General features: G+C 40.0%; 1 protein-coding gene across 1 annotated transcript in view; it reads right to left on the bottom strand.

Moving 5' to 3' along the window:
- PROM1 (prominin 1) overlaps positions 1-25,943 on the bottom strand; it is a gene marked incomplete at its 5' end in the record, with an annotated part of 52,123 nt that extends 26,180 nt beyond the window's left edge. Inside the window, 4 exons of the mRNA XM_080343152.1 lie at positions 4,449-4,660; positions 6,277-6,303; positions 9,357-9,415; positions 25,724-25,943. Of these exons, the coding sequence (XP_080199278.1) occupies positions 4,449-4,660; positions 6,277-6,303; positions 9,357-9,415; positions 25,724-25,943 (518 nt within the window). The remainder of the gene's footprint in view (positions 1-4,448; positions 4,661-6,276; positions 6,304-9,356; positions 9,416-25,723) is intronic.
- Positions 25,944-26,214: the final 271 nt, after the last annotated feature.

Below are 26,214 nucleotides of genomic sequence, written 5' to 3'. Positions count from 1 at the left end.
TTGAAGGAAGCCATAATACAGCCGCATAAATGAGGAATGAGATGGCAGGGAGCACATGGGTACCTAGAATATCACAGTTTGCATACCCTGGCAAGACAGGAGCAAACACTCTGATGATGCTCATCTCCTCTCATCAGTGACCCAAAACGAAACCTTCATCTTTATTTTGCTTTTCCTTTTTCAATTTTCCCAAACAAGGTAAAGGCTTGTTCTCCTTGTAAAACTGGTCTCAAGCACAAGAATTTTTGCTGCTTTGACAAATACTCTCAGTAGGAAAATTCTGATTTCAGAACATGATACAGGAAGAGACAGCAAGACTGTACACCACAGGTGCAGGTCTGTTAGGATTGCCTCACTAATATTTTTCTCAATATCCAAAAAATTCAGAACATGATGAGAGAGTTTGACATAAAGAGATTACTTCTCCATCCTAAATTTCACAGCTATGTCTCCAAAACTGGCGATTAACCACCTTCCCAGAAGCCACTAATGAAAGAATGGACATCAAAATTTATCTTACTACTTATTTAACTAAGAGCAAATGCCATAGTTTTATGTCCACTGTGACCCACACTCGAGCAGCCACTATGAGAATGCATAAGGTGCCAAGAAACTCAGTAACTTTCAACAAAAGCAGCAGCAAGTGATTTCATGTTGGACACACACAAGATATTATTTATTTTCACTCTACAGTGATGAGAATTGTTTTTAAAACTTTAAAAAAAAAAAAAAAAAGAAGAAAAAATACAAAGTATCTCAGGCTACCAGGAAAAGTAAACATCGGTATATTACTCTGAGGTTCAGAGTTTATAACAACAACCTTGTTCTTTGGACAGCCAGTATTTTTATGTCCTTTCAATGTTATGCTCACAGAGCAGAAAGGTCAATTGGAAGCTAACAAAACAGTACTTTGTAAGCCTTGAGCATGATCATTTTTCTTTTCAGTCTCCTAAATGGAAGGAGTGGGAGGAAACAAGATAGCGGAGGTGCTTTAAGCAGACACGGCACTCAGAACAATTGCGACTACATTCTGAATGTAACTAAACAAATAAACAAAATGATAGAGGAAAAAAAACTATTTATTATATAACAGAGCCTTGAATCAACACTCAATAAGCAGCTACAAGGAGGGAGGCATAAAGTGGGAATAAAAAGGACAAGCCTTTTCTGTAACAGATCAGAGAACCGTTTAAACAGTCTCTTCAGCAGGCATATATTCCACACTTAATTTCTTGTCAGGTTTCACAGACCGATATAAATGATACTAATCCAGTTGCAGGGGGGACTCAAGCTTTTCCTTTAGCTCTGTGTGCAAAAGATTTCAAGTCACAGAACAGAAACCCTGAATAGATTTACACACTGGAGAAATTCCACCATCCTCTCTACTAGCTAATGAATTGAAGAAAAAAAAAAGGGCTGAGATTTCTGTATCAACTATTTCACCAATTCTTTCAGATAATGTCAACTCCCAGGTTCTGACCAACATGCATGACCAACCTCAGAAAGCCAAGAGGCTGCCTGTGAATCCTGCATGAGGTACCTGCCAAGATCCCAAGCATCACTCCCTTCAGACTTGGCTTTCCTCAGCTTCATACACAGTAACATAAGTTCTTTCCTGAAGTTGTGGATAACACAAACTGCCTTGGAAGGACAGAAAACTGACTATGTCTGTCTACAGCCAGGACACTTTCTATCACCACTAAACTTAGTATTACAACCTCTTCATAATTACCAGAGCACTGAATCAGCGCAAAAGTGTGAAGAAATAAGATTCCTCAGGAGTAAAAACTATCAGCTGAAATCTTCCAAAATCTACATTACCAGCATATATATGTCAGTGTGAACTTGCATGCTGACACACAGAAAAGCCATCCCTATGTTACCAGAGTTTTCAAGAGTTGTTGCCTATACACACACAATCTACCACAAGCTGTGTCTTCAGCACCTTTCCCCTGCCAATGTTCTCTACCCATGCATTTGACCTGCCTTTCCCAGTCAAGGAAAGACAGCTTGGACACACTCCCTGAGGGGCGAGGAAGAGGGGTGAGGAAGTTGGCAGCACAAGAGAGATGGAGAGAAGATGCAGAACACACACTTAGATGGTACACTCTGAAGAAGTCCACCTCCTAGAAAACCTTCCCATTCCACACATATGGGTCTTTGAAGCAAAGCTCCACTGGCAGAGATGTGGGTTCGGGGTGCTCTGATGGATGCGTGCCTTGCTAAATACATCTTCTGAAGCAGCGCAGCCCTTGGTGAAGGAGTCTACAGCGTTCCAGTCACCGGGCAGGGGTTTGGGAGACATACTCCTGAAGGAGGTCCCCAATGCTGTATGAACCTCAAAATATACCCAAATAATGTCAGGACCCACCTTGGTGGTTTCGTGGCACATCTTGATGTAACCCTGTATTAGCAGAGACCATTCAAGTTTTTGTTCTTTTGGCTTTGTCTGCAAGTAGCCATAAGCATTTTACTTGCACAGGACTAGACTCTTTTGATTATTGTCACATTTTATGTATGCATCTGTGGCACAGTCCTTGAGATGGGTGGTTTTTGGGAAGTACAACTACAGATATATCTTCCACCTAAGCTGAAATCGCATGGTAACTTGGGAGAAAAGTAGGGAATAAATCTGCAAGGAGATTTATTATCAGTACAGTATAAGAAACAGAGAAACAGTTGTAAGTAAATCTCAGGCTTTTTCCAATTTTTTTGTTGGGGCAATGGCTACCAAGATGACTGTCCTTTTGTGTTCCAGCACAGCAGGAAGCAAGCTGACATGAGCTTAAACAGATCCAGGCCTGGCATCTCTTCTTCCCTCGTGAAAGACAATCCAGGAAGGGCAGCAGAATCCTGCTTTGTACGGAGGCAGACGGGAGACCTGAGCCCTCAGGCAGGCAGGGGTCAGCAATATTAGCCCTGTAAAGTCCTGTCTGGCCTTGCACAGCACTCACAGCATTAGAGACTTAGCCAAGGAGTCATATGAGATTATCTCCACCTGTGGAAACCTGCAGGCAGAGCTCAGGCCAAGCCCTCCCTTTGGGTAAGCAACTGATACTCCTGATGTCTTATCCAAAAGGAAGAAGAAAAAAGAGTTAAAGAGGCAGTTTCCCTTATCCTGGAAAGCATGTTATTAGGGATCTCTGATCTCCCAGTCATGACCTGGGAAGAAGCCTTTTCCAATGCTATATATGCCAAGAACAGCTGGCAGCAAATACACAAGGTAAAGAGACCAACAAGGGGGGCGATTTCTTTATTTCTCCACTGACCAACAATGTTCCTCGGCCATTATAAACACAATATAGTGTCCTGCAACACAGCATTCCGCAACATGGTGTAAAGATGCCTGGCAAACTCTGTGAGCTACCTTCAGTTTTGGCATCCTGAGAGCTATTTTAATAACTTACTTTCTTTGAGGCACCATTGTACTACAAGCAACTTTTGTCCTGTCATCATGGCAGGGATGCACCTATCACCTACAATACTATTTGGCTTTTCCAGTCGTCAGACTACTTAAGTGTCATTTTTGTTAGTAATGCCTAGGAGAAAAGAGCATGGGCCCACACCTGACATCAGCGTGGTCTATATTTGAGCATAGGCAAGGTCTCAATTTGTCATGACAAACAATAGTAAAAATTAAAAAAAATTAGATTACAGTGAAATGATAAACTTAAGTCTCACCTGACTGAACAATCACACAGTATAGATGACAAGACTTGAATTTTAAAAAAATATAATCACAAAATAAGAAGAGTAGGCAGGTGAGAATATTAAGAATTGAAGGAAAATAAAAAAAAAAAACTGAAAGCAAACAAAGTATTTGGAAAGCACCTACAGGGAAAAGTCTGGATTGTAGTGCCTCATCACCCGTTACACACCCAGCAAAGAACAGGAGCATATTCCTAACACTAATGTCAACAAACTCCAGGATTTTGCAGTGAGTGCACACAAGGGTGAAACAACTCAGTGCCCAAAGGAAAACCCATTGTTTTGAATGAATAAGAAAAGCTGGAGGACGGTAAATAATGAAGGAGGTCACATAATTGCTTTTCTCATCACTACCACACTATCCAGAAAACAGCAGTATGCTGTACGTCAAGTGCCCTATAGGATCCTCATTGAATATAGGACACAGTATCTTATGTTCCTAAGTTTAATGTAACATTCTGCAACTGCCATTTTGAGACTGGCAAAAACTTCATTTGGCAAAATCAAGCTTCATTTTTTTATTTTGTTTCACACCCAGATCCATCTTAATGTGCATATAATGACCTGTGGATAGCAACGGTAGCAGCGTTTTTATAATGCAGTCACATTTTCATTAATAAGCAATATTACTTAAGTCTGATAAAATCATTTTTGCACCTGTAGGCTAATACAGTAACATCACGTCATATGACACTGCAAACTTAATGCTATACCAAGCTTCATAATGTTCTCTTTATTACACTTGCCTTATTATTAAAGAAGCAACAAAAAGAAATGTTGCAAAACAGCTCCTCTGACAGTCAGCATTTTTCTTCTGTCTTTGATGCATTTCCCCACCACAGTTGTCACAGCAACGACACATACAGAAGCAAAGTCCCACAAGAGGCAGTAATAAAATAAATACCAATCCCAAGGCTGCGGAGACTATAAAACCGATTTCATAGTAGATGGCCTGTAATTCAGACAAAAATAGTGGTAATAGCAGATATCACACAATAACTGCAATCAATAAATCGCAAATGATTTAAAAAGATTTAAAAAGATCTACTAAGTTACTGAGGTTATGGACTTAGTGTATTTTGTCAATAATTGACAGCTTTTCTAACAAAAAGATAGATAACATTGTGGATATTAACACTAATAATTATTTAGCTAGAATATTAGCTACGTAAACTACAGCAGTGAGTGCTAAGAGAGAACTATGCTCACAAGAAACAAACATGAATCAATGCAACTGAAACAGGTTAAAAATGAACATATTCGATTTCCTGGACCACAAATTCACTGTTCCTCACATTTGTTTCCAAAAAGGCTTCAGGAAGGTCAGCAAGGCTGACCAGAACAACACTGCATCTGGGAGCAGGGAGGGAGGCTTAGATTGTTCTCCTTTTGAACCAGTGCAAAGATTCATGTGAACTGCAAAGGAACGCACGCTTCACTGGATGATCGATTACAATGGCAGAGGTTTCTCCAAACTGCTGAAGTAAAAACGGCTCAGGGACTGGAAAGCATGAAGGAGTGGGTTTTAAGCTCTCTCAGGTAAAGGCACTTATTCTGCTGCCAAACAGTGAAGCAAGCAGCAACTAAAAGGACACTTTCAGAAGCTGGCAGGCATGAAAGGGAAGGATGCAATGCAATACCCTAACTAGCTTTTACACTGGAAACAGAGCAAGTGCCCCAGGACAGAGAAGCTGGGCCAGACAGCCCTGGCACAGCCCCATGCGAGGCAACGCGGCTCCCAGGAGACAAGCTGCGAGCTGGCCGTGCTGCTCCTCTCTGCTGCGAACACCAGCCAGCACATCCAGCACCCACCACCAGGCAGCACATCCAGCACCAGGCAGCACATCCAGTGCATCCAGCACCCAACACCAGGCAGCACATCCAGTGCATCCAGCACATCCATCAGTGGATCGGGCAGGTGTGTATGCCTGGGGGCACCCAGCACAGTGTGGGCAGGCCCCAGTGGTCTTTCCTCCTGATGAATCTCTTTTTCTCTCTTTTCCAGTTTTAGGAGAACTAATTCTCACACTAGTACTTTGAGACCTCTTCTGTTTTACTAATCTGCCAGTGCAAGGGCAGCTTGGCAGTGAAAGGATGAAATTGAGGCCATGTATTGTCCTGCAAAATAAGTTACGATTTCACACAAGCTATCAATCATGCTCCAGTTCCAGCTTTGCTGATGTCCTTCCTCACAATCCCTAATTACCAACTGATCCAAATACAGCAACCATCACCATTAGCAGAGTTGCAAATTTCTGACCTAATTACCAATTCTAGGATGAAACCTATTTTTTATTATTATTATTAACTGCTGGTTAAAAGCTATTATCCCTTCTGAAGAATAAAAACTAGATGCTTAGAAGTACTCGGCTAGATTTTGCAAAAGAATTATTGTTTTCTAGTTAGCTGAACACTTCAGAAATTATTTTATAACAAATTTTAAAATAGGTTAGATGGAAAAACACATTTTAAATAACATTAAAAGTAGGTACGGATGTTTTAATAGAAGTAGTGCATACAGACACAGTTAGTTCATCTCAAAGCTGCACATCAACCATAAGACATTACCTGAAGAGTCAGGACAACATTTTCTGGCTGTGGAAGTCAAAACAAATGGAGAACGTGTATAATACACAGGCAGCATGCACAAAAACAAATCACGTGAATAATGAACAATTAACCATAACCAAAACAATTAACAACACAGAAACAATAATAAAAAGCCACTGAAGTACAATAATGCATAGAAGCACTGTTAAATAATTATGGAAAATTATTTACAATAAAATACATAGCAGATAATTTCTGGTTTCTTTGGTAAATGAAAGGAATCTAGGGTTTGACCCACACATATTTCCATATTAAAACAACAGACCAGTTACTTCTACACTGAGCATCTGTTTCATATAATTCCTAGCACATCTCACAAACAGAAGGCCAGAGGCTGCATTACTTTGTGGCTTTGCAATTTTTTCCACAAATTCCACCTGTCATACCTAACTCATGATACTTCTAACTTTTTCTTTTCAACTATTATTTTATTTTGGCATAAAATCAGCAGTTTTAGTGACAATTTTGGGACCTTAACACATTACACAGAAAATTCACCCTCACTTTAAACTAACTATACAGAGGTTTATTTTAAATTATTTAAAAGTAAAAAAGCATTCAAGAAAGACTTAAGAAGTCTATTCGTTAGGTTCTTGACTGATTTCTTATCTGTAATTTTGGAAAAATACAGAAAACTAAACAGGAATTTCAGAAGAACCAAACTTCTGTTTCCACAATGGAAACAGAATTTCTTGTATTTTTTTACCCTCATCTCTGTATGACAAGCTGACAGCTGATACTGCTTTCCCTTCTCTCATAAACAGAAAAAATCGACAAGCTAAAGGCAGTAAGACCCCTCAACCCAAGGTCTGATGTGTGAGAATCAGAAACCTTGTCTGGTGGGTTTTTTTCAGTGTCACACACACCTTTATGAAACTCCTACTGCACGATATGCTTAAAATGTTCAAAATCATATTTGGAGCTATACTTTCAATAGGAGGAAAACAAATGCTTACCCTCCCTTAAAAATCTGGTAGAGAGTGTTATTTTGAACATTTTGAGCAAGGCCGTGTCCCTGCAGAAGTGAAGCAACCGCAGCAGCAGCAGCAGCGAGCTGGCTCCCCCGGGCTGGCGCGGCAGCTGCTGGGCTGGCCTGGCAGACTGCTGCCCCTGGCCGGGGACAGGGGGACCGGGACAGTAGGAGTCCAACTGGGCACACTGGGACTCGCAGCACAGACGTGGGAAGGGCCTCTTGGGTCACTAACATTCCACAAATAGGTTAAAAAAAAAGAAGTACAGAGAAGCAACAGTAGAAATGTGACAGGATAAATATCAGAAGCAGATTTCCTGTCCCTGAAGGGCTGTACACAGAGCAGAGTCTTCTTATGTGGATGTATATGTGGCCCCTTTCTGCCCCTTTGCCTCTGTGACAGCACCATCTTTTGCCCAAATAGCAGGTTTTTTCTTCCTGGTGTTTCCTCTCCATATATATTTATAAGGAGTTATCATCTCCCTTATCAGTTATTTTGCTAAGCTAAGCAAACTCCTCCGGTCTCCTCTGAAGACCTGTGTGTTTTCCCAGATCATTCTAATAGACATTTTCTGAACTCATCCTGTTCTAATTCTCCCTGAATTTGAGTGATCAAAACCACAGGGGACATTTCTAACTACCTACCCACCCTCTTCAGTGACATTCACACTTCCCCGGCCCACTGAAAATCCCTCCAGGGGCACATCTACAGTCCTGCTGGCCTCTTCACAGCTACCTCCCATTGATGCTTCTGTCTTCTGAGGGACTCTCCCTCTTGTCTAAATAGATTTTTCTTTCCCAAATTTAAATTTTTGCATTGTATTCAGGTCAAAATCAGGACTTATAAATGTCTGGTTTACGTCCTAAGCACACCTAATGTTGTATTTGCCACCCCACAGTATTTTAACAAGTGTCTCCATTACACAGGATTACAGTTGTCATTAGCGTCAAATTTCTCACAACTTATGTAGTAGTTACTAAAGATGACACTCACACGCATGCATACCACCTACAGTCTAATGGTTTTGTTCAAAGACTGCCAATCAAGACCACTCTGTGTTCCCCGCTGGCTGTGTGGGCACAGCCTGTGATGCACCAGGCTCACCGAGCCCCATCAAACACGCATGTGGGATCAGCAAGAGTAACTTGCTGCAGCATAACGGCAATACTCACATGCTTGGAGGCCATGCAGAGGTTACTGCGCTTCTGGAGTGACAGGTTCATTGTCAGAAAGATAAGAAAGCACAAGGCTTTCCCCCATCAAATCCTAAGACCATTCAGGTCATCCTGATTCCAGGATCAGTGCCTGGATCCCGAGTTCCATACGCATCTTGCTGGCAGGCACCTAATGCTGCAGGGACTACAAGCAAGTAGCTCACACAAAGGGACATGTCCATCGTGTGGGCCTGGTTAAGGGTCCTATTGCAGGCACTCAGCCTGTGACACCGCTTCCAAAATGAGGTACCAGCCTTAAGAACTACCTAAAATCAGATCTACACTATGTTCTACATTCTCTTGCTACCCTCTGAATCTCAGCTGTTACAGGGTAATCACAAAACTAAAGACAGAATGGAAAATACCCTTGATGTGATTAGCACACTATGTAAACTAAAATATACTTTATAAGTAGGCTATGGAAACTTCATTTTACAAAGGCACCAGAATCAGCATACAAGTTCTGCTTTTTGAGGACAATAACTGAAGCTAACACAAGAGCTGAGCAGTAATGGTTCTCTCTAAGCATTTTTAAATAAAAGCAGTATTTTTCTATACAAAGCACCTTCAATCTTTGTGCAACAGACACCACAATCACATTACAGCTAGAATTTGTAAGTGAACCTTAACTATGCATAGCTTCTTTACAGTGGCTTAAGAAATTTTCTTTGTAATATTTTTTGAAAGGTTTTGGTCCCAAATTTTGCATAAAACCATCATACACATCATTCACAAATTCCATTCTTGCATCTGTTTTTATAACTCTAAAATACTATTTCCTATTTTAGAAACAAAACTGAATTTCAAAGTAATTGTTTTCATCACTTTATGCAGCTATGGGTAGACAATTTACCTTTTGATAATCGCCCTGTGTATTTCCAAACTTCTGCTGTGCTAGTTTTCTGATGAGATCTGAAAATAAGCAAGAATATTCCAGAGTTTTAAACAACATAAATAATAAAAATGGGGGAAAGATGATAGTTTGAATTCTACAGTTAGGCAGGCAAGATGATATTAAGAACAAATATCAACAGTATAGGCAAGCATATAACTGTTTCCATAAACCTGTTTAGTAGCAACATTTTTAATCAACTGTATATTTTATGAGCTGACAGAAAGATACACAGATTATTGATGAATTCCTGCTGAAATACAGTGAATGTTTTTCTGAGGTCATCCTCTGTACCATAGCATCATTATTAAAAGTGAATCCCAAACGTTATCAGTTAGTTGGACAAAGTTCAGATATCAGCTTTGCTTCATGTTTATGACAAGTACATACACACATGCATATATATACACACACATGGAATTGATAGATAATGTGTAAAACAAGAATGTTAACGATGACTACAAGGAAGAAAGCCCTTATTCTTGCCAACATTATCCCAAAGCCTAACACGTGCCAACTTACTGTGCATGCAGCTCCATCTAACACACTCATTTCTAACTTGTTCACAATGTAGACAAAATACAGCAACCACCAAAAAAAGAAAGAAAGTAGGAATTTAATACAAATAGTGCCAGTTAACATTATAAATATCATTTCACCACACCAGCTCCATTCAGTAAACACCAGCAGCTGCAATGAATGGATCCCCTTTTAGGGATGTCCCCAGCCTACCCTTATCGAGGTTCTGCCAATGCTATGGGATCTGTGCTGGGAACTCACGGCCATTTCCATGACCCCCCTGCATGTGAAGGGGGAAACCCCAGCTCTGCAGCACCTCTGAGGGCCATGAGCAGCTCTGAATGCCCCATGCTGGGCTGTGGAAAAGCAGCAGCGTTTGCAGTTTGGGAGAAGTGACAGACCAAACTTGTGGTCTCCCCTGATGAAGAGGACACTACACAGTGCACACCTCGAGGAGGAGCGCTCTGCTCCCCATGTTCATCCAGAGATGCACTTCAAGGTGCTACTGCCCCAACATCAGTCTCCCCATATGCAACTGAATACACTTGAGGAAATCCAGTACGTTACCTATCCTGGGGATCAATAAAGGGCCTGTAGGTTCCAAACTGACTGTTTGCCTCTCAAAAAAATCCAAGCCCGGCCTCCTCCTAACTCAGAGGTTCATCTTGCTTTGGAAAAGCATTAGATCTGATGACCTCCAGAGGTCCCTTTTAATTTAAATTATTCTCAAGTTACCCTATAATCATGCAGACTTTTTATTATAAATTATTTAATAGAGGAGCGAAAGCACTGCCAGGAAGCATGCAAGAAAGCTAAATTTTATTACTGACAAAAGCTTCCTTTGATACATTTCCTACTGTCAGGCACCAGTACAAGATAACATTTTAAAAACATTAGCCTTTCCTGTTAAATAGAAGTCCAAATTTTGTATCCGTTCTTCTAGTTGAGTGTCTGTCCCCATCACAAACGAGAATGAAAATGAAACAAAAAAACGTTTCACATTGTTTTACATACATCTGTAGACACATGTATATTTATGGCAATCTGTATGCGTATGTGTACACATATGTAAACTACTTAAGAGAAACAGAGGACAGGAAAAGGGACACCCAAGATCATCGAGTCCAACCCACAGCTGAGCACACAGTCACCCACTGCAGGTTATTTGAGGCCATGTCCAGTCACGTATTGAGTATCTCCAAGGAGAACATCCAATACTTCAACGAAAACCAAACAAAATCCTGCACTGATTGCTTGCCAAGAATGTTCCTAATATCATTTTTATTTATACTGTTTCCATAATATATAGCCTGCTAGTCAAAAAACAAACAAAAGAGACAGAAATCAACCTGAATACACTATGACAAATTGATGAAGGAAACAGCCTTTTCAATGTGCTTTTGAAATTTAGAGGCTCTAAAGCCTATTCATCAGAAACTAAAACGCCTTTAGATTTATTATAACCAAGAAAGCCTGAAAAGAAGTACGAATACTTCCCACAAGGATTGAATAAGTCAAACAGTGACAATAATACAGGTTTCACACCTAGCACAATAGCCAGTATTACACAGCCCATTTTCCCCCTTAATTTTCCAGAATGTGAGTTTTCCCTGCTGAATAAGGATTTACTACTTCTATTACTTTGTAATGATTTTTTAGAAGAAACAGGGTGTTCTAATCACCAGGCAGCACACAGTGATTGACCAGTCTTTGCCACAAAAATACTATTTCAATAGCCTGCAGTATCAACTGGATTAGACATAATCTCAGTTAATTCATTTCAAATTGTCCTGGTTTCAGCTGTGATAGAGTTAATTTTCTTCCTAGTAGCCAGTATAGTGCTCTGTTTTGGATTTCGTACTAGAAGAACGTTGACAATACACTCATGTTTTGGTTGTTCCAAGCAATAGGATAACAATCATTTTGGTTGCAAGAGGCCCTTACGATCATCGAGGCCAACCATAACCTAACTCTGGCACCAAACCGTGTCCCTAAGAACCTCAAATGTTCACACCGAGTCACAGACGTTTGGGGAGAAAGCTGCCGGTGCACGAGAAGCTGGGAGGGGGCACAGCCAGGACAGCTGACCCTGACTGGCCAAAGGGATATTCCATAGCATATGACATCATGCTCAGTATATATTTTGGGGGAAGAAGGAGGAAGCAGGGATGTTCGGAGTGATGGTGTTTGTCCTCCCGAGTAACCGTTACATGTGATGGAGCCCGGCTTTCCTGGAGACAGCTGAACACCCGTCTGCCAGTGGGAAGCCATGAATGAATCTCTTGTTTTGCTTAATTCGTGTGTGTGGCTTTTGCTTTACTTATTAAACTGTCTTTATCTCAACCCATGAGTTTTGTCACTTTTGTGATTTTCTTCCCCGTCCCACTGGGAGAAAACGAGCAAGTGGCTGCCTGGTGCTGAGTTGCCAGCTGGACTTAAACCATGACACAAATGAAATGGGGAAGTCATATTCATTTCCATTACAAAATACATTTGGATATAATTGAATGTGAGGTTACCTACAGTTACTCACCCACCCACCTGTAAGCACAAACACGCATCTGCAGTTTTGCAGCATCACAAATCTCCCTGCTCATTACAGGTGGGATTGGACTAGGTGATTGTTAAAGGTCCCTTCCAACCCAAAGTATTCTATGATTCTGTTAGGTTTTACATTGACAGTAATCATGGTTACCACTGCAGCACTTAAGGGTTAAGTGTGGGGATGTCCTGTGCCAGGTGCGGTAGAAACACAAGCATCATATTTTCACCTATTTCTACACCGCTCCCTGTAGCACAGTACAGAGACACCTCAGTTCACATTTAATTCAGCATGTGATTTTCATTTGCCTTAGTGAAGCATCTTTCCTCCCTAGCTAGAACATCTCATGTCCAGCATTCAAACAAGTTTTCATTTGAAGTTGAACTAAGTTAAGTCCACACAACTCTCTTTGGCTTTACTGGTAGAGTACCACCTTGAGGCTGATTTCTGTTTCAAACATAAAAGTGCTGGGAAGGTGGGATAAAAAGTAGTGTCCTCTATTTTCAAATTAACAGGATTACTTCTGAAATCTCAGCTTGACCAGCTGCACACATTGTTTCACAGGACCAGTAATCCAAAGCTTTAGCACAGAACACATTTTATCACTGGGGTTAAAGAGATTTACCTTGTGAGATTCATTTACACAGCTAATGACATTACTGCTTTGCTCTGTCTCCTTCCTGCCCTCATCACACATGCAAAATGCCATCTGCCCTAGTAAATCTAACTAGCCAGATGAACTGTTAATTTACCAGTGCAATTTGTGATGAAATATTAAGCACCTCTGAGGAGCCCCAGTTAAGAAAACATAATCACCAACTCCCGCACTGCACACGTATTGTGCATACACTCAATATCTCATTAGCCAGACGAGAAAATGAGGTTAGCACCAGGCTTGCTTCTTAGAAGTGATCTACAGAAAAGGATAGCAAAAATAATAGAGATTCAAAAATAAGCTATCTGGCTATTAAGTACCGACATAAATTAGTTACAAATTCTTCTGCTAAGAAAGCTTTTCAAATCTAGGTGACAGGAAAACAGCTGGAGTAAAACCTTTGGGAATGCTATGCTTCATCTTCACTCAAACAATTCCATTGAGCCTGTTCAGTTATAGTGCAACTCCAGCATTAATCTAATTATGCCAGAAATTAATTTATCTTTTTATGCATAATATAACATATTAGGCTTCTATCCTGAAAAGGACTTCAAGCAAACCAATAAGAACCATGACTGAAGCATTCACATTGCACTGAATGGAGATTTTTCGGAACAACAGGGGGGCATTACATAGATAATATACATGATAAATTAATAACTGCTTTAATGCTATCTCATTCTAATGCATATCATAGTATTTCATCCCATTCCCCTTCATCTATAACACAGAGTCAGGGGACTATACACAGACCGAACAGTTTAGCATCCTTCTGAATATGGGTCAGTCTGACCATTTAGTGTTATAAACAAGCAGCAATAATTAGTCTGAAATCAATGAATTAAAATTACTTCAAGCTTGGGGTTTTTTTCCTCTCTAATTACGGCTCAGACTGATGAATAACTCTTGCAACTCCAAGAAAAACAGGATGGTTTTATTAGCTTTTCAGACTTACCATCACAGATAAAAATCTTATAACAAGTCTTACTGCAAGTTCAGTTTACATTTTAGAACACTTGCTTTGACTAGATTGGGGTTTTTGTTGCTTCCCCAAGGTTAGAAAGCCTCCAGCCATTAGGCTTTACTACAGTCACATTCAGCTCCCACTGAAGAGGTCCCCTTCAGCAGGTAACCCAGGGTTCTTCCCTTTCCTACAGACCAGCCCCAATCACTCTCCCTGTTCCTAATGACACAGCGATCGCTCGGCTCTGCTTCCACTGCAGAGTGTGGTTGGCAGCTTGGTGAAGTTGTGGCCAAAGAATCCACCATGAACACTGGTGCAGAGACTGCAGAAATGGCCCCGCCACATTGCCCACCCTGTGTTGTCTGTCCTCTCTCTGCAGAGCAAGAAGAAAACTCACTCTGTAGGCCAAGTGGGAAGTCTCACCTGGAGATCTTCCCACACAGTAAGAGACCACTTCAGTCCACAGATGAGGAGCCTAATCCATGCATTAACTTGTATAGTCTAGACCATTTCTTTCCACCTCCAGATTCAAAAGGTTCACTCCTCTCTCCACATCTCCCTCAGAGAGACTTGGGCGACAACCCTTGTCCCCAAACGAAGAAAAAAAAAACCAGCCTTCTCTGCCAAGTTCTCTCTACAATTTTTAGGCAAGCTATTTCTCTATATAATTCCCTTTTTTTTCCCTTGAGTTACTGAGAACATTAGGCCAGTTTGGCTTCCACCCTGTTGTTCCTCACAAGAGGCCATTCCAGCCGCCTTCACTTCAAGTACAACTCCTGAGTGACAATCACCTTCCCTCGCTGCTGAAGTCCACATACAAGATCAAGCAGTTAAACCACAGAGACAGTGAAAGGAAATAATCTGTTCAATCACCTGTTTATTTACCCACATTAAAGAAATAACGTGCAAAAAATATAACCTTAAACCATCAGCCGGGCCTCTGGATGAGAAAAAAGGCGAGAAAGGAACCTTGCTGCTGTACCTCACCACTGACACACAAAATGAAGGCTTAGAGCCTGTCATTCTACAATGGCTGGAAGAACTGGCTTGAACAGAGGTAAAAAATGATGAATACATACTAAATTGTTTAAGCATTTTAACTTCTCATCTCATCTGCTACAGCAATCTGTCTTTTCACCCTCTTCTGCCTTCAATATGCTGTTTTCTCTCATCAACACAATCATCATCCATTTCCAGTCTGACTTCACATTCTTTAATCACATGCTGATCAAAAGCAAGAGAAATTCACTTATCCTACAGTACTCTGGCTTGGTCTCAAAATCCAGCAACACACAACCTGACACCAGCAAAAACACAGTAAATGCATTTTATGGTCTTGGCAGACTTGTTAAGCAGATACTGCTTTATTCATAGTTGAAAGGACAAGCTACTAGACCACATAGAAATAAATCTTCACCTATACTGGGTGCAATGGAGAGGCAACGAGAGAGTAGAGCAGCAATATGAAATAGGTAATGGAGAGATGAGCAGCTATGAGGAGGACTGAAACTGTAGGAATGGCCTAAACAGCTTGATACTTAACCGGAGCACAGGTAGGACTGAGCATGGTGCAATTGCTGAAGAGCAGGAATTGCAGAGCAGCTACAGCTGCTGAATGAGCAGGCAGCAGTAACCAGAACACAAAATTAAGGAGACCCCCTTTGCACCCTTCCTGACAGAAAATACCATGGATCCACTGAAGAAGTTATACACCAGTGCATCAGATAATAGTAACAGTGAATGAACTTGATTTGCACACACAAAAAGTTCCCCAACTTCCTCCAAATATGGATGAAACAATGGAAGTTTTATTATAGCTGCCTCGAGGTTATTAGTCAGGAAGACCAAACAGGTAATTTACGTCTTCCACAGATAATCCTCACCTCTTACAGCTGCCCCAAACTTGAGTTTGTTCCCTTAGTGCAGCCACACTCTCTCTTTAGGCACATTCTGCTTTCCATCAACGTACACTGACCACATTAAAGAGCCTTCTCAGGAAAAGGTTTAAAGAAAAAAAGAAATTGCCGCAATATTGACTGTTACAGGACACTCAGAATGAAAGATTTCTCCTTTGAAAATAACCTTTGCAGGGTTGTTCTTCGCTACAAAGAAAGTTCTGTTCTTGCTGAAGTTTTGGAGAAAGAACAAAAAGAGAAAAAGCCTTTAGAAAAATCCTTGCTTAGGAGGCTGCAATAAATTTGCATATATCACACAGGGACAAAGTCAAGTAGAAAGCTTTGAAGAAGTATTCCACACAGAAACCACATTCTCTCATTCTCTGAAGGCAACAAAACTTCCATAGCACATTGTGCCACGGCAGCTATTTTTTGCCACTTACTTTGTTTGCGGTAGCTACCTAAAGTTCTCTCTAGGCCACCATCTGGTAAGGATTTACAACAGATTACGAGCAAAGATTTAACTTGGTGCACTGTACATGCTTGTCTGTTTTAACACACTGCAGAGTCTGAGCAACTTCTTGGTTGTGTGGGTAGTGTAGACATATTGGACTTGCAACTTTGATCGAAGCAGCAAATATTTAGACTGTATGAACAACAGCATTTTTCCTACTCCTTTTTTTCAGAAGTTGCTGTAAACTGAGGAAAGCACAGAAAATCCTCTCTCATTTGCATAACTTGAGTTATTGGAAATAATTGGGAGTGACATGCCGGAGCCCTGCTGGCACCAGCTTTTATTAATAATTACCTCAGTGCCTGGCATTCTGGCAGTTTCACTGAGATTCCACAGAATTCCCTCTCCCTGTTTTCCCATTTCTGCAAGGGCCACAATTTTCCACGTATGTTCAATAACTGGCACACATATTAGTTCAAGGTACTACAGAGATCATTACTTCACTCAAAAAAAACCAAAGCAGAAGTAAAGGTCACTACTCTGAAGAAAGTTAATTAGGCCTCAAGTTTGTATTTGTTCTGTATAGGAGCACCCAGGCATCTTTCAGCTGAACTAGGCAGCCAAAGCAACACTTAGTAGTAGTAGTAGTAAGAATATTCACATTCACAACGGTAATCATTGTTGAAAGTTCACAAAACCAGAACAATCTGGTATAAGGAATTTTGACTATGTTATAATGCAATATAGGTAATAATTTAATCACAGAACTGGTTTTAGATGAGAAGAAATGTACCTGCATATTGCAAAAAAGTGTCAAAGCAGGTTTGTGAGTTTGTTGTTTGTTTGTTTTACACTAAGATGTATAGTGATAGATTAGTCAGCTTAAACTACAATAGCTGATGTTCATGGCAACTGGTTTCCCTTCTAACAAGATGATAATTTGCTTGTGGAAAAGGAACTAGCACACTCAAAAGCTTTTATTTCAATGTGGAAAGATCTAACACTGTTAAAAGGATGATAGAAACAATAAAAATTAATACTTGTACGTTTATTTTGCTCCAGCAACTTTTGAGTAGTGCATATTAATTGAGGGGGAAAAAAAAAAAAAAGCAAGCATCACTTTTGTTAAGATCTAAAAGTTACACAAAGCATCGTGAGAAGCAAAAAAAACACCCAAGAGTGAGAAAAAGGAGAGTAAAAAAAAACACTAATTCTCATAAATTTAAATGTATTAAATGCTGAACATGAGGACTGCAGAAAGACTTGTTACAAAGATTGTGAGGGCAAAAAATCATGGACTCCACACAATCCAATATGAATTCAAGTGAAGCCATTTATTACAGAAACAAGCCTCCTTATATATGCAGTTATTTCCTGATCACGTGTCCACGCTCCAAGCATGCATTAGCTGACTGGATATTGTCCATGTTCATGAGCTGTCCACACACCCGAGTCTCACTGCTAATAGGTCTTGTTAATTTACCTCTTATTCAGGCCCTGTTATTATAGAATTGCCTCACTCCCAAAGCAGGTGTTGTTTTTCAGCCTTCATGCTGGCCTTGAGATTCCTTTGGCTAGTTCAGAAATGAATCTCCATCTAATAGAAACCCATCCACACAACAACCTCAAGAAAATCCTTCAAATCTCCCACAAAAGATCTATCAAATTCTTGTTACTTTGGTTGACATCATCCAAGAAGAAGCTATCATTGAACAAGACCTAAGAGCCTGTTGCTCTGTAAACGACAACCTAAGCAAATTGTCAGACAAAAAATGAGAGGGGTTGGCTAGTGTTATCTAATTATGATGGTCTATAGCAAAGACAAGAGTCAAATGACTGTTTTTCCAATAAGAGGCAGTATCTGTACAGTATCTCACATGATTAACATAAAATGCTTCATTACAGCCAAGAAGATGAAGGAATTGAGAGGTCCCTTAGAGGCTTGTGAAAACATTATTCCAGCAAGATCAGTGACATACCCCCTCTCCCCATCAGTTCCATGAACTACCAGTTAAAAAAGACAATGAGGTTCAACATTATGTGGATAGATAAGCTTGTAAAAATTAAATGAAGAGGGAGGATGGACAGCAGAGTAGTTGCCATTGTTAAATCAGAAAAAATCATGGAGCCTCAGCAGAGCGGCCTGAAAACCCATAAGGTGTCTGCACTCACAGATAAATTGCAAAGAGGTTCACAAACAATACGTTACCAGAGAATATGGCTGACCTAAAACCTATTCCATCCCATTTCTCACCATACAAGATGCTGCAGGTATGTTCTGCAAGTCTTCAAGAAGCTTTCATGCTTTTACATTTCCTGACTAGTTTTGTTTACAGAGGTAGGGACACGAAGAACTGTCTTCCTCACCTGGTGTGCTCTGACTATGATTGTGCACTGGCATCTGAAGGGCAAAACTCAGGCATCAGTTTGGTCAAAGCCTGAGTTGCTTATCTTTGCTATGAGATGCTAAATGAGATGGCCAATCTCCTAGAGAAGTTAAGAAAAACAAATGCACACAGAGCTTAATTCAGTGTCTTACTGTAATTTCTAGTACACAGATGCCACGCTACATTCAACGTATCTGACATTATCACCCCACCCCGAATACACACACCACACAGTAGTACTAATTATCTAGATCCACACGTTTTTAGGACATGGTACCTTTGCTTTTTTCTTTACAGATACACAAACCCTATCAATGAAGCTTCTTTACCTAAAACAATAAAAAAACAACAAGGCCACCTTCTGTCACAACACCATCCTGTATCTCTGACCCTTCCCTTCCTTGTAGTTGGCAGCCCTGGATATAGCTGTGCCCAGAACGCATCCCCTGCACACCAAGGCAGGGAATGCTGCTGATCAGCTCTGGTTGTACCTTGTGTCTCCCATTAACACCCACAAAGAGAATGGGGTCGAGGCAGTTTCAAGCACTGGCCTGACATTGCCCACGCTGTAACTATCAGTAGGTTTCCTGAGCCAGCTCAATACCTCACCCAGAAAATGCCCAAAATGTCCAACCCACTTGCCAAGAAGCATTCCAAACAGACAGAAAGGACACAGCTGTCTAAACTGGAAGTGGTGGAAGGCAGTTTATGTTTGGGAAACATAAGCAGGGTCTCAATAGCACCCAGCTGCAGGCCCACGTTATGTATTGTTGTAAGCCTGCCTCCAAGAGGCAGCACTGCCTGAGGTGCTCCAGCCCACTGCACAGCTGTCTGTGGTGATGCCACTTTGGAACACCCCACAGAAAGGAATCCAACTCCCTCAAACTCTGCTTGAGGTTAATTTTCATTGCTTTCCCCCTTCTGGTTCTGACAGTGTTGAAATCGTGAAGCTGGATTGTCATTTTCCAGTCGCTGTCAAGGCATCTTTTTTTCTCCTAGGCATAGCTGGTAGGCAGTATTAAACCAGTTCAGGGTAAGCACTGAGGATATTGTAGATAACAGATTCCAGATGTGGGTACAGTGCAAGATTTTCAAATGATCAGCTCTGCTACACTTATTAAAAATTGACTTCCATTTTTTCCACATAATACCTGTCTGCAAAAGAGATTCCTTGCTTACATAATCCAGAAGCGAGCAAGAACACATCACAGAAGTGTTAAAGTCTGCAACTGTAGTCTTCTGTAGCTTTCTGTGGTAGCCTCTAGCGGATAATCCGTATAAGACTCCCCTCCCTAAAATCTCTGTCTCCTCCCTGTCCACAAAAAAAAAAAAAAAATCTTTTTGACAGGCAATCTGTTAGATAATGTACAGTTTGGAAGAGTTCAGAGAAAAAGGAATTACTCTTCTGATGCCTAAGAAAATAAAAAACCAGGCCTTTAATCTGCTTCAGAAATGTTCTCGGTGTCCCTTGTTTACATGGGTATGTCATCATGCAGAGCATCTCTTGAATTCCCAGTAGGAAATGAGCAACAATTTTTTTTTTTTTCTTTTTTAACACTATTTCCTTAAATGTATAGAAGTGGGCAGAGAACAGAAGAGGCTGATTTATCTTGTGTCTTCCTGCAGCCCCATCTTCCCCAGTATTTCCAACATTAGAAACAAGGCATTTCTTTCAATGTATACGCCATATTACCAAATAAAGGAGCACTGTAAGTCCCTCTTCTTATCCCAGTTCTACCCAGATGACACCACAACCACTACTTGCCGTATCAAACCTGTCACCAACACCTGCATTTTTTTTTTTTATATACACGCTTCAGATGCTACTCTAAATTCACATCCCAGCTTTAGCCACAGTGCTGGGGAAACAAACAAACAAACCCCACAAACAGTTACAGGGAAGTGGTGAAGGCACTGACTCTACAGCTTAGTGAAACTGCAATTTCACAATACAGCTCAGCCAATCCAACAGCAAACTCACTGAAGGGCAGGTCTTGCTCTTCCTCCCTTCTTCTCAGCTCCTGTACCAGCAATGGCTGACGTACTTCCAGCCCAGCTCCAGGACATAAGCTTTCAGAAAACCAACTCACACACACAGAACTGTAGCTGTCAAACACTAGCTCAATAAAGCAGTCCATCCCATCAGTGCAGTTTCACACTCAGACTAAAACTGAGACTTCACACAATTGGAAAAAAGGATATTGCCATTTATGTTTTTATAAAAGGTCGTAATTGCTTTGGGTACTTGAGCAGTATCTTATGTTGCTGAACTTCAGCATCTGCACGTAAGTCAGAACTCGATTCAGAGCCAGAGCACGATCCTTTCACTGCATGCTGGTGTAGATATGCCCAATGTTCCTGGGAAAGTCTCGAGTTTAAAAACAAAAGAGCATTACCAGGCACGCATAACTGATTTAGCTCTAGTGCTGCAACATGCAAGACATGAGAGTTTTTTGTTTGTTTGTGGGTTTTTTTTTGTTTTGTACGGGAGCTCTGGAAGAGTTATTACTAACAGGAAGCAAAACTACAGTAAAAATGGGCAACCAAAAACTGAATAGTTACTAAAGGCAAAGAAGTTGGGCTTTGTTAGAAAAAAAAAAAATACTTCCTGAGTTTTTAACTGAGGGGGTGATAAAGTGGTTCTATTATTTACTTTAGAACCTCACATACAACACAGCTAACATAAAAAAAAAGTCAATATCCCAGGAGCTCAAACCTACCTACAACAGGGTTTTGCATATGCATTTTCTATTACAGCTATACTAGCTAGAAATACACTGGTTTTTTTCACATCAAGTTATGTGGGTTGTTTGTTTCTAATGTTCAAAATGTTTTAATTGCTGAATACACTCACGTGAGATATTAATTGCAGTGACAGGGAACACAAGACTAACTTGCTGAACTCCACAATTTGCAGCTGCTTTACAGGCTGCCCAGGTGCAGAGAAAGGACCAGTGAACAGTGTCAGAGACAGGACTTCGCATTAAAATACTGAAGTTATGATCCTCAGTCTTACACTCAAACTGTTCAACAAGTGAGACTCCACAAACGTAAAGAATCAAGGGACTTAGTCCAGGTCTGAAAACCAGTTTTGTTCTTGTTCTCCACAGGTAAATAGTACATTCAACTCTTCACGATAAATTTTGCCCATGAAGTACCTGCATTCAACAGCTGGTTTTAATGTTAAAGTTTTATTTTTGCTTCAGGAGAAACAAGATGATCCATAATAAAAAGTAGAAGCTGCAACAAAGCAGTTGTAACTTAACGTAAGTGGCACAGTTGTCCTGCAATACATTCAGGTAAAGGAAACAGGCCTGTAAATTTTTGTCTTATTTAACTTAAAAAATAGGAGCAGGAGTTTTATTGCCAGCTTATTTCCTTTGTGAACTCTTCACAATTTCATTACAAGACACAAGCTGTGAAGCCAAAGATTTGTTGTGCACATCACGCTGGCAAGTGGAATCTCAGATTAACGACATCTTACTGCAACTAACAACTGGTTTCCATGGGAACAAAGACAAAGCCATGATAAGATATTCATAGCAGCCAGAGGACTGACCATGCCCTGTCTACACCAAGTTCACATCTGAAGGCCTCCAACACAACAGGTGACATGCACCATGTGACAATCATGAACTGACTCCATTAATAAATTAACGCTTTGGTTTAGACAGATTCTAAGTAAGAAAAAAATGACAATTTGTTTTGTTAGATGTCCCCTTGGTTGACCAATAGAAATAACTTGTCATTTTTCCATTATCATCTCTTTATTGTAAGTGGTGCTATTTAACAGGAAAGACTAATGATTCCCTATCCTATACAGTCCTCAAAAAAAGGAGCAGTAGCACCATCATGTTCATGGTACAACTGGAGGAACCAGGGCACAGTAAGATTAAAGAGACCTGCTGAGCCTCAGGTAGCAAACTAGTGTCCAAATACAGTCATCCACTGTGGTGTATTATGAACTCAAAGTGAAGGCTGCTTCCCTTATGCTTGGGAATAAATTCGCTCCCATTTACACCAGCACTTGTGAGGACAAAGTATTTGTCTGATGGGAGTTGAAAGCAAAATCTATTTACGCTCCCTGAAGCATTGCAATCAGATATCCTAGTTCACTTTTTTCAAACTAGTTTCTCACCATATCCAAATAGCACAGTGCTAGTCTTAAAGATTCAGCAATTTAAAAAAACTTAATGAGTTACAGTTCCTTTCCCTGGTTCTGTTACTGCGCCTCACAAAAGCACTATATTTAATCCCATTAATAACTTACAACTTAATCTACGTTTAGATTTAACAGGTATGTCCACAAACCAGATGGCGTGAACAAATTTAGAAGCAAGTAAATTACTTGCTTAGATTTAACACAAAAGGAAAACTTACAAAATATTTCTTGACTAATTTCTTTTTCTTTAAATGAAGTGATTCCTTTCAACTTTTAAGTAACATATAAGAAGCTTTAAATAAAGGTTAAGGCTTAGCAGCATGTGAATACTTCAAGAACAACATTTCCTGAAGACTCTGATGAACTTCATATTTTGCTTCATGTTACTAACTTTCTTCCTAAAAGGCATACTCAGGACTGAAGCAGTATGAATGGTATACTGTAACATATTCAGCTCCATGAAAGCACTACTGCAAGCACAAAAGTGACTTGGAAATGCAGGAATATATACATACAATTAGACAATCCTGTCACTTTTTTCCTCCCAGCTAAGAATACTAACAGTAGATTGGAAAACTACATAGTCTTTTTTTCCCTAATACTTGGAAACACCTAAGATCAAAGTTCTAAATGATTGATGCCAATTCCTGCACATGAGGCACACATCTCCTATATGTTATGGTTACATGCAATACACCAGGACATCAACCTGGAGCTAACTCTTCTGAAGCACCAGCCCAACAGGAATGATGAAGTTTTGAGTCAGAAACATCAAAAGGCTTGCTTTCTGTGCCCATTTGTGATTATGTTTATTTTCATCTCTGAATCAGAATTAACTCTATTTCAAGTTGGCAGTTAAAAAAAACCCCAAACATTTCAAATATGTAACTACACCATCGATACACTGAACGTGAAAATAGAACAGCATATGGCAAAAGAGATTACAGGGATTAACCAATTAAATGGTATAACTCAAATCGACATGATCCGTCAAATCTGCAGTGAGGTATGTGGGGACATGGGAGAAGCACTTCGCCTAATGCAAATAATGGAAGACAAACTTCTAAAAGGACTGATTTGGCAAAAAAACATGTGCAAGGAAGGAAGGAGAGGTATGAAGTATTCAAAGCAGACAAGCTAAGAACAAGTGATTTACTACTGGATGTCTGCTTTCTCTTCAATGCTGGATTTCGTAACACCTACTAGTGTACTATAATCTTGATCATAAATTCTAGACTAAACAATTATTTACATGCTTAGGACATGGAATATTAAGTTTGACTTACAAGGTATAGACCAAATTCCTGTTAATATAAACACACAGTTAACATCTCATCAAGTTTCCTCTGATGTTACAATAAAAAAATCCAAGCAGGGCTTTAGGTAGAATGAGGGCCTATTTCTAAGAGTTGAATGCAGATGACAATCTGAACATATCAGGTCTCACAAAGAGGCAAACAGTTCATCTGCATATCTAATGGAAAGAAAGAAGCCACAAAAGTAGAGATATCTTGGAAACATTTCCTCCAGAAGGTGACATCACTGTTAGCTTCATGCAACTGCCCTCATTACACCTTGTGTAAGACCTGCTCAGAAGACAGATCCTTCAGGGAACAGGCCAGGCTTCTACTCTCCAGGTTAAGACCTGGGACTCGGGCACTTGTCTAAATAGAATTAATTCATTCAAGTTCATTTAAGCTCATTCTTCTACAGCTATAGAAGAAATGTCAAGAATATAGGCAAATATCATACCAGTACACAAGCAAAGAACTTATTTAAAACTTTAAATTACTAAAAGTTTTAATATATAAATTGAAAGATGTACCATAAAATTATATAAATAGCTTTTATACACACAGTTACAGCTAAACCACCAGAAGGAATCAATAACAAACCATTCTTAGATTCTCTTGAAGTTTCACCTCAATATAATTTTAAATGCCAATCTTATACAAACACATTAGCATTTTCTTTTAAGAGCTAAATGAAACAAAAAGCATATTGGAAAGTTAAGTTGATACAGCTACCACATCAACAAACACACAGTTCCCAAAACCACCTTTTAATCCATGCAACCTCAGTGAGCACGCACTTCTGATATCTCAACTTTTCCTTTAGAAGGAGGAACAACTTAGCAGGAAAGGCACAGAAACAAAACCTTCAATAAAACAAATGCAGTTTCAAGTCTTAACTTCAGCTTACAAAGGAACAAGTTATATATTGCTGTGTAATGGAACTGCCCTTATATAAAAGTTGACTGAATGTGCAAATGTGGAAACAAATGATTTTTTTTTCAAATTGCTAAATTTCCATTTTCCAGGCTAGATCTCACAATATTATAACCACCTGTCTATCACAATATGCAAATCTCAGACAGCTGTCTCTGATGGATTTAATATTAAATACAAAGTAGTTTATGCTTTACTCCTATGTCATGCTTCTAAGCACATATAGGAAAAAGTTTCAGTTCAGAAAAAAAGCAGCCTCAAATGCATCAATGACGCCTTTGATATTTGTAAGCAAAGTTCTGTGAACATCATCAACATTTCATTTTCATAAACAATCTCCCCTCCACTACGCTTAGCAGAAAAATGTTATTTTGTATGGAACTACATGGATTTCCAGGTCATAACACGTGCTACTAGCAAGGGCCTTCATATCATTTACTTCCAGATTATGGTCTTCATATCTACAATACGATGAATACATCAATAACAGAACTTCATTACAAAAGTAGTTTATCTGCTTACCTTGAGGAAAAGAATTTGGCTGCACTAAGTACAGGAATGCATGTACTATTTTAAACAAAATTCCTATTGGCCCAGGTTCATGGTATGCACCTGTATCATACGTCTTGGATGGTACAAATCCAAAATCCAAAGTCCCAGGAGGCGGTTTGTATATAGGCTGTACCTCTGAAATAGTACTTCCACAAAACAGCAGCAGCAGCAGCCAGAGTTCCACAGCCATAGCTAGCAGTATTCATAAAACTGGAGGTAGAGATATTTGTCCCACCAAGTCCAGAAATCTTCAATACATTCACTTGGGGGTTCGCTTTCTAGCCAGGAGAACACTGGTGCACCCTCACGCCTCTGATTCCTTAATGGATTCGTGCTCTGGAGTGGTACAGAAGCCTCTCATGGAAGTGACTTAGCGCACCATCTCTGGCAAAAACAAGGAAGAGTTTGTTAATGCCTGTGCAAGCAAACAGGAGAGTCCAAGATAACTTGCAATCTTCTGC

Source organism: Nesoenas mayeri, assembly GCF_963082525.1.
Source record: "Nesoenas mayeri genome assembly, chromosome: 4".
Classification (NCBI taxonomy): domain Eukaryota; kingdom Metazoa; phylum Chordata; class Aves; order Columbiformes; family Columbidae; genus Nesoenas; species Nesoenas mayeri.
Note: the sequence above shows the minus strand (reverse complement) of the source record. Positions and strands in the feature narration are given on the sequence as shown.